At 35.3% G+C, this 21,193-nt stretch overlaps 1 protein-coding gene across 4 annotated transcripts in view; it reads right to left on the minus strand.

Moving 5' to 3' along the window:
* The window catches only part of GPHN (gephyrin), a 274,169-nt gene that overhangs the window by 38,983 nt on the left and 213,993 nt on the right, over positions 1-21,193 (minus strand). For all 4 annotated transcript variants that reach the window (XM_030452043.1, XM_030452042.1, XM_030452041.1 and 1 more), the window contains 3 exons: positions 10,152-10,194; positions 6,728-6,865; positions 377-469 (listed from right to left, as the gene is read on the minus strand). In XM_030452043.1, the coding sequence (XP_030307903.1) occupies positions 377-469; positions 6,728-6,865; positions 10,152-10,194 (274 nt within the window). The remainder of the gene's footprint in view (positions 1-376; positions 470-6,727; positions 6,866-10,151; positions 10,195-21,193) is intronic.

The raw sequence follows: 21,193 nt of genomic DNA on the forward strand, positions 1-21,193 counted from the left end.
AATTCAATAAAATGAGAAGTATGTGAGAAATTCCTGATTAAATCAACACCAGAAGAATCTGTCTTTCAGAAACAGATTTCTGTTTCCCTCCTGAATTCTTGATGTTTCCAACAATCTCACTAGCCATACAGGTGCATGTCTAAGAGCACACATTAATGTTGATTTGCTCAAGGATGTATCTACCAACCTAAAAGACCTAATTCAGCTTTATAGTTTTCATTCAAGACAGCTGCTTTCTACATAACCATGACTTCAACAATGATCTGAATCAAATCTCAAATGAAATAACCATTGCTGGATCCAAAATAGGTGAACTAACTTGTTCCATTGTGGTTTTACAGACACCATACTGCACATGCACAGAGCGAGTGTTTACCTCTGACAGCGTAGCCATCTTTTACTGATGCTGGAAATGGTGGTAGATTATCTTTTGCATATACATCTTGAGCAAGGACTCGTCCCATTCCATCTAGAAAAGAGAAAAAAGACCACGCTCCATGTCACTACAGGTAGTGAAAGAGAAAAAAAGCAAACAGCAGTGTGCTCTGATGGGTGAAATGTAAGAGTATGTGACATGAACAGATCTCTCAGGTTTCTGATTTCTGGGTCTACATAAATGAAGGAGACTGGAGTCTGAAAGTACTGATGAAAGATTTGTTCAGTAAGTCGGTGTTCCTGGTTATGGTGAAATTGTTACAGCAGATCTGAATGCCAACTATTCAACCCAGAGATAATAGCTCTGATATAGGATCAAACACAGAGAAACAAGTATGGTTTCAATCAGGACAAATTTTCCCCCAGAAATCTCTTAAAATACAGCTTTCTGTATTTTATTTTATTTTATTATATTAATACTTGTTTTTAAAATAACATTTCAAAAGTGAGTCCTGTGTGAAAAAGGTGAGAGGTGATGGACTGAGCCCAGAGGATGCAACATAAATGATAACGATAGACAAGTCTCCATAAATTGATGAAGTTTTGCAACAGATTAGCTTTGCCTACTTGCTGAGAGCATTTCTGCTTAATGGAGGGTGAGAGCATGTAAGTGTCAGGATTATTTATGTAAATTTACACTGTTATAGTTCTAAATATTTTAATAGCTGTTTGAAATACACTCCTTCCCTTCACTTAGCCACTGTGACTGACTAGTTGTAATTTGGCTCTGCCTCCCTTTAGAGACTGATATGAATTACTTCACCCTTAGCCAAGTGTGCACTATGGATTTGATTTTTGAAGACAGCAAGAGCTCTTTTTTAGCATGAGGTGGAATAGAGTGGAAAATATGTATCTTATCCCTTCATTCAGTGGGTGTGAGAAAGATTTATTACATGTGTGATTAGATAGACTGGGAAGGGGTACACAGGTCAGAACTACTGAGACTGGCTTGATTCCAATACGCCTAAGCAGAGGAGAAGCTCATCTCATAATAGGGGCCACAGTTGTGGCACAGGAAGGCAATATCCAGCTGAAAGGACAAAAGAATGAGAAGATGCATTGAATACTCTCTCAGCCCAGAGAATTTACATGGATATTACTTTACAGATTATTATCTTTCAGATATGCCAAAAAGAGTCATACATAAAGCATCTTTCTTGTTTTATGATTAGGGAAATCAATGGGGTTCTGGTTTGCTGGGAAGTCAGAAGACCTAACATTGCACACTAAATGGATAGCTTTTGTTAAGAAATGTACCTCCTTGATTTAAAATGAAGTGGTATTATAATGGAGATTATATTTTACTTATATTTATTATATTTATGTATAATATAAATATATATATTTAATATATATTACACATTATTATTTATATAATATCTTATTACTAATATATAATAAATAAATATATAAATAAATGATAATGAAGTATTATATAAATAATATATTTATTTATTATAATATTTTATTATTATATATATTATATATTAAATATACTATATATTATATATAAAATATATTTAATATATAAGGATATATTTACTTATAGTTATTATATTTATTATAATATTATATATTATTATATTTACTTATTAACACAAAGTGACTTACTAATTAATTAGAATAACTGGAACATCATTGTGCTCATATGCATATGTATCAACTTTCAGCCCGAGGTGAATATTTATGTTGCATTTTTTAAAAAGGTATTGCCATGAAAACACTAACAAAACCTGCTAAAGCAACTGGAAAAGCTCCTTTATGATGGCTATTAATATGTCTGTGCATCACTGCATATCTCTGTCTGTGATACACAATACAGACGTTATTCAAAAGCTCAGGAAACATTGTACATGCCCTAAAAAAAGAATACAGACACAGACATTTAAATTATAGCATAGAAAAGGCAGCTATCAAAGGCCTAGTAGAAACACCCTTTGTTCACAGGCGCACAAAATGTCATACAAAACTGATGCTTCCAATTTTAGTAGGCATGTTGTGTCTTCGTTTCACTTTTTGTCTGTATGCAAAATCACACCAATTAGAGCAAAGTTGAACAGCGTGTTCCTGGCGTAATGCCATGCAGTAGTTGAAGGGAATAAATGGCCAGGCAGTAGCAGGAATGAATTTCATTATGGTGAGAAAAATGTAAGAATTATTTGCTGAAGCCCTAGGCATTTAAAATGAAGCAAGTCAGAAACTAAAGCACAATATGAAGTGTCTCTGTCCTCGCCTTTATCTGAGCAAATTATTTTAGAAATACACTCTTTGACCTTGTTTTGATTAACTGTAATTTTAAAAAAGATGTTCTGAAATATTTTAATGTCATCAAAATGCCCCTTGTGATGCTCATTGCTTTCTGATTCTAGAAATCAGAAAATGGAGAATTACACTAAACTCACTTTTCAAATTTGAGCATTTTCTAAATCTTAGCTGGTGCAGCTGGTCTGGTTTTGTGAAGAATCTTGATTTCTCAAGGTATTGGTAATGGGATAAAGCAGTGAGATAGGTATTGCACTAGAGGCGATTAATTTGCTCTCACTTTGTAATACTGCACTGGTAGCATTTCAATGTGATATGAAAAGGCAATGTTATCAACATAATGAGTTAGTTCAAAAGCAGTGAATAAGCAGCGGAAGAAAATGATAAAGCTCTACAGAAGTTACAAGGCATCTGGACTAGAGCAAAAAATGGCTCCATTCTGAGGCTTAAGCCCAGAAGTGTGGATTGCCTCTGTTTTGTAACTTCAGTATCAATTAAACTTCTGCCCCTTCCTAGTTTCTGAATAAAAATTACTATTACTATGCTGTCCGAAAAATTCAACCTTATATACCCACAGTGCAGTGATCAGGTAACTGCATTTGGCTGCAATAATAGGCTAGCTGGGGACTTCATACCACATACTGGTGATGGCAGGTGGGAAATAAATCAGATGCCTTTTGTTAATGGCACTTCTGCAAATTTTTTTCTTTTTTTTCTTTTTTTTTTTTTTTTATATGGAAGAGGCTAAATGATTGATACTGGCACTGAGCAGTACACTTACTGATGTGAAAATTGTATTGCAAAAGATAACTTTACTCATCCCTCCACTTATGATAGGAGAGAACAGAAGTGAGAGACTCGCAGCATGCTTTAGCTTAATCAAGAATATAGTCACAACCATACTGGCTACTTGTACAGAGCATCATCCAGCAGCTTTATTTCTCAGTATGAATACTACTTAATTTGTTTAGTGATGTAAATAAATCAGGTCAAAACCAATTAGTTAATGGTTATATTAATGAAATAAATTGTAATCCTAGAACTTTAAACATTTCACTGTCCTTACACAGAAATTGTTCTCTTGAAAGATAATTCTCAGCAGCTCAGCATTAATAGACACAAAACCACAAAGAAAACAAACAGAGCACAATAATGCTTTTCTGAGTACAGTTAGTCAGGAGTCAGTCCTCAAGGTCTACATTTTTTTATTTCTTGAAATTACATGTATATCAACTTAAATATATCAACAAATAAATTACATGGCAAAAGCTTGCCCAAAGCATGTTGCAGGGTATTATATATACTGTGATTTTGTTCAATTTCACTATAGTTCTAATGAATAAGTTTATAAATCAAATTTATGAAAATTCTGCTACCTACTCGATACACAAATAGGTTTGCAAAAAGACTGGTGTATACATATAAATAGATGGCAACACTATTATTATCTTTATCAACATACACATAGGATTTGAGGATTATGCTTATTCTTGGTCTACCTAGAAAAATATTTTAAGCCACATTTTATTAACTTCTAGCAAAACTATGGTTTTTGTCCAGAAACACAACAGCAGCAACATAGAAGTGTTGTGAAACAGTATGTAAGTTTTCATACAGAAGTGTAAGAGGTAGAGAGATGCAGAAAAATAAAAAAAGGACACGAGAATAAGATATGTTTACAGAATAAAGGACACAAAAATGGAAAAACAGCTTATTAATATGTGCTGATCCTATAATCAGTACAACCCCAACTGAAGAGCTTATTTCTTCACTTCTCCTGCACAACAAGTTTAAAAAAATCAAACCTATTTTTATGTAAAAAAGAACAATGATGCTACAGTACATTAACAGTACCTTTTACGGTAAAATAAACACAGGCTGTGCTTATTTTTCAGGGAGGTACATGCCAGAATTTTATCCTTTATTTCAGGAATTCACTGTTGTATACACAGCATCTATTTGGACCACATGTATCTTAACACTGTGGCTCATCATATGATCCACAATGGGCTGTTTTGGCAAAGACATTTAGCTTACAGCTGCCCAAAAAGATCTAGCAGCTATGTTCAGGCACTTATCCCTTAATGCCTTTTCCTATGAAAATGCAGGGTGCAATATGCATATTCCTTGTAGATCCAGTATTGGTGCTGTTCTGAATGCAGGAATCATAGAATCATAGAATTGGCTGGGTTGGAAGGGACCTCAGAGATCATCGAGTCCAACCCTTGAACCACCGTTGCGGTTGTTAGACTATGGCACTGAGTGCCACATCCAGTCTCTTTTTCCTAGAATCATAGAATCATAGAATTGGCTGGGTTGGAAGGGACCTCAGAGATCATCATGTCCAACCCTTGAACCACTGTTGCGGTTGCTAGACCATGGCACTGAGTGCCACATCCAGTCTCTTTTTAAATATCTCCAGGGATGGAGAATCCACTACTTCCCTGGGCAGCCCATTCCAATGCGTGATCACTCTCTCCGTAAAGAAATTCTTTCTAATATCCAACCTAAACTTCCCCTGGCACAACTTAAGACCATGCCCTCTTGTCTTGTTGAAAGTCACCTGGGAAAAGAGCCCAACCCCCACCTGGCTCCAACCTCCTTTCAGGGAGTTGTAGACAGCGATGAGGTCTCCCCTGAGCCGCCTCTTCTTTAGGCTGAACAGCCCCAGCTCCCTCAGCCTCTCCTCATAGGGTCTGTGCTCGACCCTATGACATGCAGCATCTTCTCAGAGATCTGCTTATTGTTACCAAGACACATAACAGTGCTGACCTTCACTTGGAGTTACTGAACACCCAAGTGGGATTCTACATCAGTATGTTAGTATGAAGACATCTCAAAGGTTTGTGGCAGTACAAAGTTTTGGTGAAGAGCACAAAAACTTTGATCTTTCAAGCCAGTAGACAGAATATCCCATTCAGAAACCATTTCTCTGCTATTTGGACTCCACTGATAACCTAAACACTTCGCCTCTTGTGGCTCATGGTTCTACTGTCTCTTTGCTCAGCACCTAACTTTTGGAAAATCTGGAGGAATCCTTGGAGCAGGTTTTCTCTTTCCTTCCTACTTTAGGATTACCATCAGCATACTTCCTGTCATGGTTTTATTCTGTGCCAAGAAAACTCTCCCAAAAAATGCCCAGGCTTGGTGTAAGTGATAGCAGAATCAATGGAGAAGCAATAAACATTATGAATACACTACTTCATGATGGAAGATAGTTTAGCTGAATAAACATGAGAGGTGCCTTACTAATTCTTTTTAAAGGCAAAAGATGCCTTCACCTACTCTCATTTACTTATGAATATAGACACAGACACAAGGTCTGACATTTTGCTTGCTGTGTGGTGCCTTTTAAGACAAATTCCTTAACAGGAACCCTTGATTATAGACTGATTATAAAGTTTCAATGAATCAAACATTAAATGCAATTAAGTATGAGAGAAGAATCAAATGTAGTGATAGGAAAGGGAATTACGCTGCTTTTATGAGAAGAGGCAAATTCTGAAAAGAAAGACCAGGCAGGATCTGGAAAAACAGACTGAGATGAACTGTTAAAGATGCATACACGGAAAATAATCACTTTGAATCAATAATCACTTTGACTGGTCATTAATCTCATATTGGAAAGTGGTTTGAGTAGGAGTTTCTCACAGTAAGAGAATAGAGTGAATGACCACAGCACACCTTGGAGCTAACCTGGCATCTATTAAAGTTCAGTGCTAAATCAGCCACTGAGACAAATTATGGTTTATGTTTTAGCTTTGGTATACATAACAAAGACCAGAAGAAAATGCATTTATATACTTAATTAAAGTTCTATAACATATTCTTTCAGAGAGCAGTACTGGGCTCAATCAACTATTTCCTGACTTAGAAAGAAGACCTATGCTCCTATTATTGGCATACCTTAAATCAGTTTCTCCTCGAGAGGGTACTGTCTTGGATACATCACAACATTAATAAAAGAGCAAGTGCTTAAAAAAAAGTTGTAAAATAAGGAAATTCTCACAAATAATCCATCTTAAAATACCTCTGTAATTGATGATTTCTGTTCCAAGCACTGGGGTCATCTCCAGAACTGTGATGAAGGCCTTGTCCATAGATGTCAATGGGAATGGAGACATGCGGTGTCTTCTTGCTACCTTGGTAATGTCAACAGCACTGTGACCTGCAACAAGAGAGCACCACATTTATGTATGCTACAGTTTGTGGATGCTCATAGTGATGCTCATTTAAACCCCTTAACTGAAATTAATCCATTACTTTGGGGTAAATTAAATTAGTTATCACTACTGCGCATTTACATCAGACACTGGGAAGGCATAGTATTCAACTAGAATTAGAAGAGAAATTTAACATAAAATGCAGTCCACATTTGAAAAAGTTCACAAAAGTGTATATCCTTCCTTATAATGAAAAGGACACCACAAGTCTCGACGAGCAGAAACCCTTCAAGATGATGTACTATTTTACACTGAAGATGGTGAGCTGAGCCTTAGTTCTAGGACCTACCAACCCAGGATGAGTCACTTCTCATTCCGTTCTCCACAAACACATCTCCACAGACCACATGCAGTACACGGATAAAAGAAAATAACGGACACTGTCCTGCTCAGTTTGCAATCCAAGAACATGATGGGAGTCAAAAAGTTTGAAAAGAGAACAGAGTGAAGCACAATGAAATCACTGGGCAGTCAGGACAGCAGAGTGTTTCCAGTTAGTGGGCATCCTACTTGTTGTCAGGATTTTGCATTCACCATAGCAAAGTGACATTGAAATGTATGTGAAGGTACTAGGACAGATTAATGGAAGCTTTCTTTGGTGAAGTATGAGGGACAGGCTGGGAGAAAATACAACAAAAGCTGTTTGAAAATTAAGGCAGCAGCATGATTGGTTTCTTGATACTGACAGAGCAAACAAGGGGACAACAAGCTCTGAAGGATTTTGAAAGTGAAGATAAGCAAATGAAGAGAGGAAATTATTGCAGGAATACACAAATAAGAGTAACAGATAAAACTCGAAAGACTAAGAAAATGGCATTTGTAGAAATATCTTGAATGGATTCACCTAGAACAAGAACTATTTATTAGAGCCAAAGTGATGTTCTCTATGTAATACATAATGACACTGCTAAAACAACATATTATTATATAGTTATATACAATCATAAGACAGCACTAACAAACAACAGAAACTAATTTAAAGTGACACGGTTTTGCTTTGCAGTATCTACCTACATATGGTAGGCACATGTCTCCAAATTCTGGAAAAAACCCAGACTATTCCTTTAAGTTTAGTCTACTAATAAAAAAAGTACAAAAATAGTAAGACAATAATGGAATCTAAGTTTTTTCTTCATAAGAGGAGGTCATGTAATCAGCCTGTATATACAAAACTTCTTTCAGCCCTGAGACATGCTGGTCTCTCTGTGTGAGCAACTGTTCATGATTTTATTTTTTTACATTATCTTGAGTAGAAAAAAGTAGTAACAAATAAAAATGCTGACCTAATTCCAGTCCCAAGGAAGATTCTGAAGAAATAACTTGAAGAATCTCTTTGTATGTATTTAGAAAAGAACATGACTATTAAGGCAGGCACTGCAAATTTGTCAAGCACAAATAACTGACCTGAACTAATTCCTTTCTTAACATACCAGTTTTCATACTGAAGACGAGAGATACAGCCAGCGAGACATATTTTAACTACATTATGACTTAAACATGACTTCCTCATAGGCAAGCTAGGGAGAAATTATCAAAATTAAAATATCATCAGGTAAGAATGTACTCAGAGGAAAAACTTCATTGCTGGATTTAACAGCAGGAATGTTCCCAGCAAGCTTGCTTTTGCCATTATTATGCCTGTATTTTGTTAGCATTTTCATAATAATTAAGAAAAGGAAATGAAAGAATTTGTGAGAAATGGCCAAACTTGCCATACCTTTCTTGGTATAGAGAAATAAATTTAGAAGCAACAAAATTCTTGCAGGTCCAGTTGATGCCACACAATATAACCTAAAACTTTTTGCAAGCTGTACAAATAAATTATTTTCTTAAGAGGAAAAGCTGGAAAAAATGAAGGAAGATGCTCTGAAAAAATATGTTGCAGCAGTGAAAGCTGGGGGAATTGTGTGACACCAAACAACCCTTATGCTACAGCCATTAGCTTCTTTCGTGTTTATGTTTTACTGCTACTTAAGCCTCACAGTTAGCTACTTCAGAAACTAACATTTCACTTCTTTAACCCTTGAGATGTGATTGAATTCAGAGGCTTTGGTTGGTGCCCAGAGTACTACTTTCAGATTCAGAACTCTGTGTCTCATACCCGTCACTTGCTTAAGTCAAAAGTTCTGTTAAAATCCACTGAGAAATGCATTCTTCAACTTAGTTTTTTTTTAAAATTAGATGAAACCCCTGATTTCTGGCAACTTTGTTTCAAGACCAAAAGTAATGCCCGTTATTTCTGCAAGAGAAGCCAAGAAAATACATTCTCAAAACTAGAGTCCCTTAAGGTTTAACACAAGCATAAATAACCTTAATGAAGAAAGGGAGAAGTGTGCATGTGTAATTACTAACCTTTCTCTCTCCCTATTTCTTCCTACAAACAAGCACTAACTCTTTTAAAGGTTTCATACATATAAACAGTTCCAGAGACAAATAATGAATTTTCTGAATTCTAAAATTAGTCTGTTTTTTTTTAATTACAAGTAACTGACATTAAACAACTCCTCAGACCTTCTTAAGCTATTTCTTGCTAATGTCAAATAGCAGGTGACTCTAAAAAAGTCATTAAGCAGCATTTTGCATGAGAAAATAATCCTCTAGCTTTGAAGCAGCTAAGTCAATTGGTTGCATAAGGTAGAAAATTCCTGACAGCCTTCTCATCAAAAAACCCAGCTTCCTATTCCTGTTTTGGTATACATATATATATACATATATGGTCGATCAAATTTTTGACTAAAGAACTGTGCAAATTAAAGAAGGGGTAATTTGGTTAAATCTGAATTCCTAACATTTGCATTTTTTGGTTTGTTTTTATATAACATTCAATTTCATCTCCAGGTATGAGAAGAAAGGCCATTTATATTCGTAAATATATGAATATATCATATATATTCAACTTGAGCATTTCCATTTTCATTGGTTTTAAGTGTTAATTCTTTTTACCCACAACACTTTTGTACACATAATCACTTCCAGCAATACATCACTACAAACAGCAAAGACCTCCATGTCACTAGAAGGACAACTTGATAGAAAACATTAAAAGGAAACTATACAGTAATACACTTCTATTTTTTCTTTGGACTCAAGTTCATTGTCTTTAAGTTATTAAATTTCTTCTGCCAACCTATTTATGTTCCAAACATACCCTTTGCTTCTCATCTGACTATTATCTGCTGTCTTCTGAGCACTTCTAGTTTCTCAATAGAGCTGGGCAGTCTCAGTACTTACTTGCTCTGAGGATGTTCTCTTTGCTGCTGCACCTAGACTGGACCTGCAGAGAGAGCACAGAGCCTATGAGTTACAGAAGTTAACAAGAATGCGAAATACAGAGATATAATGGGCAAGCTCCTGGGATCTAAGACAGAGGCTATATGTATTTTCAGCAACATTCCTACATACTCTACGTGAGATAAGTAATTAACCAGGAGGTTTGTAGCTGATGGTCAGAATCTGATACAAGCAATTTGATTCCACCCCTCCCCCATAAGAAACAAAATGGCTGAAGGACATAATAGAGTAAAATCAAAGAACACGGTTGTTAAAATTATGTGTAAAGCTCCAGTTTTAAACAGAAGATCCAAGCTTTTTTACACAATTGTAATTACAGTAGCTCTGATTCTAGGTCCTCTTCTTGATTAGACTTAGTTATATTATCATGACCTGCTTTAAATTTCTACTATTGATATTTTCAGGTATAATAGAAAGAGTTTTAAATACTTCAGATCACGTTGATTAAGATATTTAGTAAGACTTCTTCACAATTGTATAAGGAACTCACATTTGTATAAACAGCTCCTGGCTGGAGGCAGATAAATTTATTCAGTTGTTTCTGTTTGGTTAAAAGAAATGCTATGTTCAGTATTAATTTTACAGTGCAATTCTACTTTAAGAAGTAACTGCGTGACAATGACAAGTTTCTCAACAAATCATCTTCCTAGATCCTTAGCTGCCACTGTGCTATTCCAGACGTATCCGTCTGACTCCATGGAAACTGAAGGATTCGCATTGGTCTAATATTCCAGTAACACTGGATATTCAGAATTCCATCTCTGTACCATGTTCATTTAAAGAATTGTTTTATTAAGAATAACAATCCTGCAAACACAACACAGTGTTCATCTATACTGAAGCATCAGCTCTTCTCAATTCTTCTCAGGTTTGGTAAGACAGCACAACAACAGTGAGGCAGCAAGTTTTCAGATGAGCTAACTTGAACAGCAGTCTATCTTCTGGCATGTCAGCTGACTGAACTGGTAACACTTGAATTAAAAGCTTTATGTGTGGACAAAAACCCCACCTAAATTAAGCTTCACAGGAAGACAAACCTCTGAGAGACTATGAACAGAGTCCTTCTCTTTTTCACTTCATTGACAAATGCACTGCTACATTTCAGGGAGAGGACTAAAAGTGAAACCATGTACACGTGGTAAAAGAAGTGGAATAGCACAGGTGATGCTGAGGCTGTAATTTCCCTGCAGCCCATTTGTCTCTGCTGAAAAAGTGAAGGGGTGAATCCAGATTATCTTTCAAACCACAGTTTCAATCTGCAGTTAGAGAAAAAGTGCCTAGAAAGTGAATACATATGATTTAACAATTGATGAAGAATGGTACACACTTAGCCCCAAAAAACCTGTCCTTGCAAAGGCACAGCTATTTAAGGCTGAAAGGAACTGTGCCTCAACTTTTAAACCTCTTTCTTCTGTTCCACAGCAGCTTGCCCCAAATGTATATTCACACAAAAAAACTGGATTCTACAGCGCAACACAGTCTACTTATTATAATGGAATAACTTATGGAAAGTAATGTTGCAACTTAGAGTGGATTATGGTGTCCTTCTCTGAAAAAAAATGTTGTTTAAAAAAACCAACAGAAAAAACCCCAAACCCTCCCCCCTTCCCACCAAAAATGCTATACAAGAAAACTGCAAACAAAATATTAATGATGCCCAATTTTGGCCCAGAGTTGTTTCACCAGATTTCGAAGACAAGATATCAAGTCTCTTTGGAAGAAGTAAATCTTTTACTATAATTTACCAAAGGACAATTCTGGACCAAAAAGATGATATAAATGATAGGAAAGCACAAAAGAGAGAGAAGCATAGTTTGAGAGAGAGAGTGAAGCAGGATGGACATGGCAAGGCAGAAGATGGTATGTGCAAAAAGAGGCACGGGCCTATGTGTGTAAGACTACTGTTTAAAATGGAAGAGGCTCTCTTATTTCTCACTGAAAACCACATGAAAAGAGAAAACGAGGAATGGGTCTGCTGCAAAATAACCGAGCGATTCAGCAAACTGTGGAATGAAATTCAGTGAGATAACATAGCCCTAAAGAAAAAGGCAAAAAAAAAAAAAAAAAAAAAAGAAACTACAAAACACAAACGTTCGAAACAATCTACTAAAACAAACTAAGTAAAATATGTGATCCAAAGGACACAGATAAAAGCTACTAGAGAAGGAGGAAAAATGTTAGCAGACAAAGACAGTGCTAAAGAAGTAAAATGGAAGTCAAGAGTCTTCAACAAAGTGGAGGAACAGAAGGAGCCCAAACCCATAGCGCAAAGCAATGTTTGCGAATGGAAAACAGCTCCTTTGAGCAGTAATAGTTACTCTCGAGTTGTAGCCTCTATTCCTCCTCAGTTCATCTTTAAGCCCTTCCAACCTATAGTGGAGCTAGTGTATGGACAAAAACAAGAGATTTATAATGAACAGAGCAGCTGAGATTTGCAGATCAAATCTTCCAATATAAAAAACGTGCTGACAAAGTTTTGCTCTTACAGCGTCCAAATGACAATGGTAACAAAAGACAGCTGGCTTCACACACAGCCTCTTACAGGTCATATTTTTTTAATTCTGTGCACACAGAGGACTTTAAATTTACTTATTGATTCTTATACCCAGCCTACAGTTTCCATATTATCACTCACCTGATGGGCAACATATGCAGTATGAGAAATAATTTGCTTCCCACAATTTTTAAAAGCAGCTGTGGAAGAGGAATCCATGATAATAAAATAAAAGGCTTGATCGTTTCCCAACCTATACTCACAGCTGCAGAATACAAACCATGTTTTAACATAACTGACATCAAAGTTAGTTATTACATAATACTTTTTTTGGTTTAGTATGAATTGCACATTGATATACTAAATATTGTTTTTAAACAAAACTGCAGTAAAATATGATTTAAATAAAACCCACCAGTTTTCTAACAACATACAGTTTTAGCAGCAATAGAGCTTTGTATAAATGGGATCATGTGCTTTAAGTGCCTTTTATCATATTCATTATTGGTATGTTTTACTACTTTGTTATTTGTGACATTTATAAAAAATCCGTGTTCTTTTCACAGCTACTGCTAAATAAAGAATCCATATCCCACTGCATACAGTACCATGACTGACTGGGTCTGACTGCTGAGCAATTAGCAGTATTATTTACTACAAGTCTTTTTTACAGGTAGATACAGAAATAATAACCTAGGGATGTCTCTCCTTTCACAGGGAAAATATAGATTTATCATTTGTCCATTTTACAGCTTCTTGGCTCACAATGTACCTTGGCAGAAGATAAAGTGGGCTACCAGCCAGTACCATTCCCCTGTGTAGTTCAGCCAGTATGGAACCAAACCCAAAGCATTCAATTCACATTACTTCGTTTTTTAAGCAAGTTGGATTTTATGTTCTTTAAGATATAATTTTATCATGATGGAGTGCAGAGTAAGCTTTTTCACCATATGCTGAAGTATCAAATAGAATGTGAAATAAAGCACTCAAAAGTATAGGCATGGTAAAATAAAGAGTTCTGCTGACCATTTCTATCTATCAGTCATGATTGGTCTGAAAAATGAAATCAATGACTGTACTAAATTGAATTTATTTATATCTACATGATATGTTTTGCTGCAAATAAAAATCAGTCCACAAAATTTTTTACATGAAAAATAGAAAAAGACACAAAGAAAAGATCATGCTACAAGTGAAAAATTAATGTGAAAAATAATGAAAAAAGGAAAATTGAAAAACCCTTTAACACTTTACCATGACTGTTAGGAACAGTTAGAGAAATTACTTACCTTTTTAAAGTCATAACAAGATTAGCACAGAGTATTAAGTCAGCTCTTCATTATGGGAGGTACAATTAAAAGCCATTGGTTATAATAAAACAAATTGCTACACAAAGATGAAGAGTTTCCAGCCCAATATGAAAAGCTAACTCTTATGGGAGTACATTTCAACTCACTCAATTTTACAACATGAGGAACAATTCAGAACAATGACATCAAAAATACGAGTTATCACCAACAGAAAGAGCCCATTTCTCAGGAACACAGAGCCTGCAGGAGGCTAACCCATAACCTTTATCACTTATGGGAAAGCACATTGCTCCTCTTTTAAGAAAGCATGCAGAATGTGGATTCACCAGCAGAAACCCAAACAAACAGACAGACACAGAGGAACAAAGCAAAGGGAACGTGTTTGCCAAGCTGTAATGAAGGAAGCAGGGGATGCCAAGCACAGCAACCATTAACAGCTCAAGAACTCTGTTCCTCTGTCTCCTAACACCAGGCAGACCTGTTCAGGAGGTCCTGCACGTACTGGACTCACTGCCAGTGAGAAAGTGCATAACTCACACAACCTCTCCTTGAAACTTCAGCAGTATTAAGAAGGTAATTTATTCTGTGTGATGGAGGATAGTGTGCTGCTTTTTTTTTTTTTTTTCTACATGGGATTTATTAGTAATTCCATGATCTGAGTGCTGCATGATATACTCTGTGCACATGCCATTCCAATGGGCTCTCAAATACCTGCTTGCTTTAAGTAGCTTTCAAATCACACATATTCTGAATTATAACTCTAGTGGTTTGAGCTGTCTTTTGCCTGAGTATGTCTCTTCCCCTTAAGAATGTAACACATTTAATCAGAATCTGCAAATAAATGTATAAAATTAAACCGTAAATAACAATGTCTCAAATTGTTCTAATAAGACTGTAAAAAAGTGATTTTGGCTTGTTCTGCTAAGAAACTTATACTAGGGTAAACTAGAAGTAAAATGAAAAACGTAATGAAGTACATGGATTGGTTTCCTTTACAAAACTGTTTGAAATCTGAATAACAGAGATTATTGCTTTAATTTAATTAATATGGATAATAAAAATGAGATTGTTAAAAAAAAATCCACAGGAAAACTGTATCAGGAACTGAGCACTTCGGAAAATGTTTAATATAGCATTTGAGGATTAAATGCTTCTATTTCCTATTTCAGGAATACATTGCTATTCAAACAACACTTTTACACTGAGCTGAATATGCAGGATCTTAAGAGTGTGCTGTATGGCCATATGAATTAGGACTAAGTTCAAAACTAGAGAGTCATTTTTTCTTCTACTGAGAAAAGCTCTGAAAGGGAAAATGAGCTCGAGGAACTTGTTAGCAGCTTACAATACTCAAACACATTTTTAAAATGGAGGAGCATTGCTGTTGGGAAGATTGATCTCAGGAAAATATGCAAAAAGTAGCATTGTACACACGGAATCAAACATTTGTAGTCAGTGGGAAGAAATAAGCAAAAAATCACCTGAAGCTAAAAGCATCTGAGGAACAGATTTTTACCACTGAGGTGTTCTGCTCAGTTAACTGGACACTGGAGAAAAGTAATCTTAAAAACTTGATTATGCCTTTACATCTTCATCCATAATACTTCTTTTCTGTGATTTTTCCTACTCACCTACATTTTACATACAGGTCTATTTCAGTAAATTGTGAACATATACATGGAATTTTATGGTCAGATAATGGTTTCTCCTAAGTACTGCTTGAACAAGATGGTGGAAGTGGATTGATGAATACACTCCAGAAACAAGAGGTCTGAGCTGGCTCCTTTTACAGGAATAAAAAAAGATAAATAAAAAAGGATATTATCCAATATCTGGAAAAAAGTTAAATGAAAACACAAAGGGTAGTTTTCGGAGATGCAAATAAGATGCTGATTATTCATTGCCTCTCAATGGAAACTGACTTTGTCCTGGCAATGCAAAATCATTGCTTATTACTAGAAGAGGGTTCATACAAAATCTTACACATCAAATAAAACTGCAAGCTGAAGACCACACTGAATGGCAAAACAGGAAGAAGTATGATAAATACTGGAAAAAAAGAGATAAAGTAGTAAATTGCTGGTCAGAAGGCTAATTCGAAAGCAAATTTGCTACTACAGACTGGCAGCACAGGCTTAATAGTTGAGAATAAAAAGAGGCAAAGAGAAAAGAAATTTTAATGAAACATTTACTTCTGTATGAGAAAAAAATATGAGCTGGATTTTGTGTTTTAAGAGCATGAGACAGCATACAGATATGCTGTGTAAAAAACATTGGAAAAAACATCACATTTCTGGGCTTATTCAAGATTGTACTGGTTTTGTTCAGTGAAGCTGCATTAATTACAATACCCAGATATGGAGAGGACACACATCTTGTATAAGTTAAAGCCCTTATTAAATCAAGAAAAAAAATCACTGTGAAATAGTTTGTGCACAACCTCCAACAGATATTTGTAACCTGTGCTAAAAGAATCCAAGTGGGATTTGTAAGACACAAGAAATCTCCTGATTTCTTGGGAAAATCAAAAGTTCTGATACTTTTATTATAGCTGTGAACAAGATGTTTCATTTATTTGAATGAAACCTCAAACAATCTCCAAATGTACTAGAAACATTTTCCAGTTTAAGAAGCAGATAGTGTAAATAAAGGCAGAGAGAATAAATTTTCTTTCCAAAGAGATACAAGAGAAAGAGGTTCCTGTTGTCCATATTGTTTGCCACAGAAATGGGAATTATTTACCTATTTTCATGCAATCTCACACCCTGGCAATTTAATTGATGAATCACTTAGCCTTACATGTATATGCTAGATATCTGAGTTGTATCCTATCTCATCAGCACGAAGACTTTTAAAATTCCTTGTCCAATCCAGTTTAACCAGCTTCTTAAGATGCTGTCAGATGGTCTAAAAATAGCCAAGTGATGTATAGAAATTCTTGTCCTCAAGCACACCATGAATTACTTTCTAACCCTTGACATATACTAAATAATGCTGATGTCTCTAAAAGTTTCATTTCAGTTGAAAATATTTTGCTTTTAAGTGACATCTCAACTATTTTCCTATTTCTATTTCTTTAATGCAGCATTAAACATACAAAATTGCCACATTAAAATTTCCATTTTAAAAAAAGGAAACTATTTTTCTTGAATGGTGAAGTCTACAAAATCAGAATTTTACAATAAATTCAATCTGATATAGTCAGAGAAAAATTGGTAAGCTAAAGTGAAACCCAGCATTTAGGGAAGTTCAGGTCAATGTTATGTGTGCAACTCATTTTTCCTTTGACATGCAGGTATTGTGATTTAATAATTATTTTCAGCAGGGCTTTTGCATGAGACAAAATAAGACCATTTCATTTTTATCTCCCTGTTTAAAACTAGTTTCATATTTTACTTACTGAGCATTACCCAAACTCTGTTCTAAAAGAGGAATTCTTTACTTCTTCATGGATATCTCTGGTTCTACAACACAAACCATCCTAGTACACATGAAGCAGTTTAATTTTACAAAACCTTTGTGAAGCAGAGGGAGGACCTGATTTAAAAAATGGGAACCTGAGAGACATCAAGACTGAATTTAACTTGATATGACTAAAGCTGGACTGCAGAATGCAAAGCCCCTAAGATGTCATTTATTTCAACTACATTTGGAGTTCTCAGCATGTGTGAACACCACGTGTATCTCAAGAAGGACACACAGCAAATTAGAAGCCCTGGAAGTGGTGTAAGAAGTTTTCCCAGTAGGAAACATGAACTTTGCATTAATACAGAGGCAGAAAATGCAATATAGTGTTCATTGGCATCCATTCAGGGCCTTCTGCTACAACACTGTGTTTTCTGTTCCAGCAGACAGACACAGATCTCCTGATACAAGAGCAGGATAGCTGTAGTCACCTTTTACCTTCACCCCATCTGCTAGAGCTGGGAAACACAACTGTTTTCTTAATATCTACCTATTGTCACTATCTGAATACCTGCTGGTTGGGAAGGGACAGAGCCTTTTTTGAACTTTTAGGTTCTCTTGGTTTTGTTCCTACCTGGATCCAAGGTCTGTGGGAATCAAAAAGCATCCCTCCATTGACCTTCAAAGGATCGTGAATCAAACTTGTAACTGTTAACAAAGCCTACAACTCTTATTTCATGCTAACAGTCTTATCCTCTTGGAGGCTGATTACATGGCTTAATCCTGCATTTCTATGTTAAAAGAATTTTTATACACTGAAACAATAGCAACCAAACCAAAGCCATGATAAGCTTCAAAAGCCACCAACCAACTGACCAGTCAATTTTCAGGCCTAAAAAATCAACAAAAGGCATTCCCCCATTTTCTTTCATTTTTAAAGTATCTTTACATTTAAATTCCAGCTTTTTTCCATTGGCATTTGCCAGCAATTTTGGTTGGATATTTTTACAGTTCTTATCACTTTCAAGTGAATAGTTGGACTACTTTTTTAACTACATGAGCAGAAATAAAACGTTTCCCTTTGTCGTTTGATCAGTATTTCTGCAATAATGTAACTCTAAAGTAGTTGATTTTAGTTAAGCTTAACATTTTTATTTGCTCTGGAAGCATCAAATTGGAAGGGCTTCACATGCAAACGCAAAAATTAGTAAAGATATTTAATGATAATCTTCAATATGGTGTATATTATAGACAATTATATATACAGTATTCAGTAGAAAACCTCAAACTTACTTTCAAGTATAAAAATAAATAAATAAAGCTCTTTTAAGTTAATATTTAAACTATTAAATAATTATTATTATTATTAAATAATTATAATAACTATTAATATTTAATAGTTAAATATTACTATTTAACTAGTTGTAGTTAAACAGCAGCTGTAAAGAAAAATAAAGGTTCAGCCTGTAAATCCACCTGAGCAGTAAATATCAGTCCACTGAGTTTACTGTACAAAAAGTTGGGTTTCTGCCTTTGAGTTGGAGTAGCAAAACAGAGTATATTCCTCTGAAAAGAATCCTTAAAGTGAAATCAGAATCACCATGGATGAATAATGTGATCATTGCAGAGAGTAAATATAGTGTGGAAAGCTGAGGCTGGAACTGGGCAAGGGCTGCACTAACTATACTGTCATACTCAAGACATTATTTGTGAACAAAATAATGTAAGGAGAGAATTTGCATTTAGGATTTTGCTTTGAGCCTCTCAGGCTCCAAAGGATAAGTTTTGTTTAGTGCTCTCTTAATTTGGCAGTCTGGACTGCAAGGTCCAGGACAAGAGCAACCACCAGCCTCCCCACAGCAGTTTTGTGCCTGAGAACTGAATATTCATTAGGCTGGGCTTCTGGCAGCACTGAGTCTTGGAAAATCATGGAAGAGAAAGGGTGATGGAAAATACTGTGAACAAGGACATTCTTCCTGCCCTCCAGCTCTTAAATGAAGAACTTTGTGGTAATTATGCTTAGCAAAAATACCTTGTTTTTATGTTACAAAACTGCATGTGAAAAACTGGACAAACAGAAGATAATGTAGGGGAACTGATAGGAACCCACTGACACTGGAGCTCCATGCTACTGATACTGACACGGCTGTGTATATCTAATTTGATTAGATCTGTTAAAACTGTCAGTGTCCACACGTCCATTAGACAGCATTAGATGGCATTTTACATCAGTGATTACTCCAAAAGCTGAAACAGCAATGTAATAGAAGGTTGAAGAAGCTTTGAAGCGCTTTTTTTTTTTTTTTAAATCTGCTTTGATTTACTACTATTTCAGACTCCAGCCTGATTGTCCATAGATTCCATCACTGAAACTGACTCATCAGAGTTCAATTGCTCTGGTAGCTGAACCTAGAAATCAGTATGCTGAGCATTATTCATAGTGTAACAGAATAGAAACTAATATCTGGCTTCTCAAACAAACTGACTTAAATAGTAAAACCAAATACAAATAAATACTGAATATTTTGTGCCAGTGAGCAGTGTGCTAATGGATTTAAAAAGAAAACAGTGGTTGTCTAGAAAAGAAATGTCATTTACATGTAATCAAGTCAATTTTGAAGCCATCCAGTCCAAGGTATGGTAGAGCACAAGAAAATGGAAAAATCCCCTTTGCTTAAATGGATGTAATTACAGAGAAATAATGTTAACATTGACTTTGGTAAAAGCTTATGTAGATTACACACGAGTCTAAACTCTAACCAATCAAAAGGAAAATGACATTCATAGCTCCCTGACTTGATCTAATTTGCTGCATAAAAGATTGCACATCTATACCACAAAGCAGGGTGAAATGTCTCTCTATTTTGTGGAAGAAGAAAGGGAAAGATAACAGAGATAGGTATTTAAAATTGTCTTGGAAGAAAAAGCAAAGGACTTTAACATCCCATATAGGGAATGATGGAAATTATTTCTGAATTACTTGATTTTTAGAATACAGAAATGTGGAAGACATTATGTGGAAAATCACTGTGATTTTATAATTCAATTTTATAGCACCTGTACTTCCTAATAGACACTGGGAGTTTTATTTATTCTCTCTCTGATAAATGCAGAGATGGGAGCCATTTTACCACAATAACAATCAACAGAATTTTTCTATGTTGAATAGACAAGGCTTCAGCCAAAATCTGTAATATGAAATGACATTCAAAGTCCCAGTTTTTACCACTATGCTGAAAGTTGAACAGTTCTTTGTAAAATGAACGTAGTGCTTGAACTGAACTTATTAGTATAGAATAAAAGTGCAAAATATTATATCAAGGAATAATTTTATTTGACAGAAGTCACAATGTAGGCACTGTGCACAGAGAAGCTGTAGCTTTAAATAAAAATTTTGCTACAATTTTAAGTGTATGAACTAATAATGGTTCTAACTGAAAATGAGCAGCAGGGTAAAGAAAGATAAAATTTATTTAAAGCACAAATATAGGAACTTTTCTAATTAATTAAAAAAACCAATTTTATTGTAAAAATCTAAGATGTCATTCATCAAAGTTATTCATCCATAACTTGATAAGATTATTGCAGTAACACAATATCTGAAAGTCTGAAGACCACCTGTAGTATTTCAAATCTATTTCTTAGAATTGTCTCATAGTTTTTTGCTGCTGTGCAAATGATCTGCAAAACCAGTGCTAGAGACAGACCTTAAATAATATGCCAGTCAAAATTCAGACACTGTATATGGATGTGTGCTTAGGATTTTCCTTTAT

Source organism: Calypte anna, chromosome 5A (genome assembly GCF_003957555.1).
Source record: "Calypte anna isolate BGI_N300 chromosome 5A, bCalAnn1_v1.p, whole genome shotgun sequence".
In the NCBI taxonomy this organism is placed as follows: Eukaryota; Metazoa; Chordata; class Aves; order Apodiformes; family Trochilidae; genus Calypte; species Calypte anna.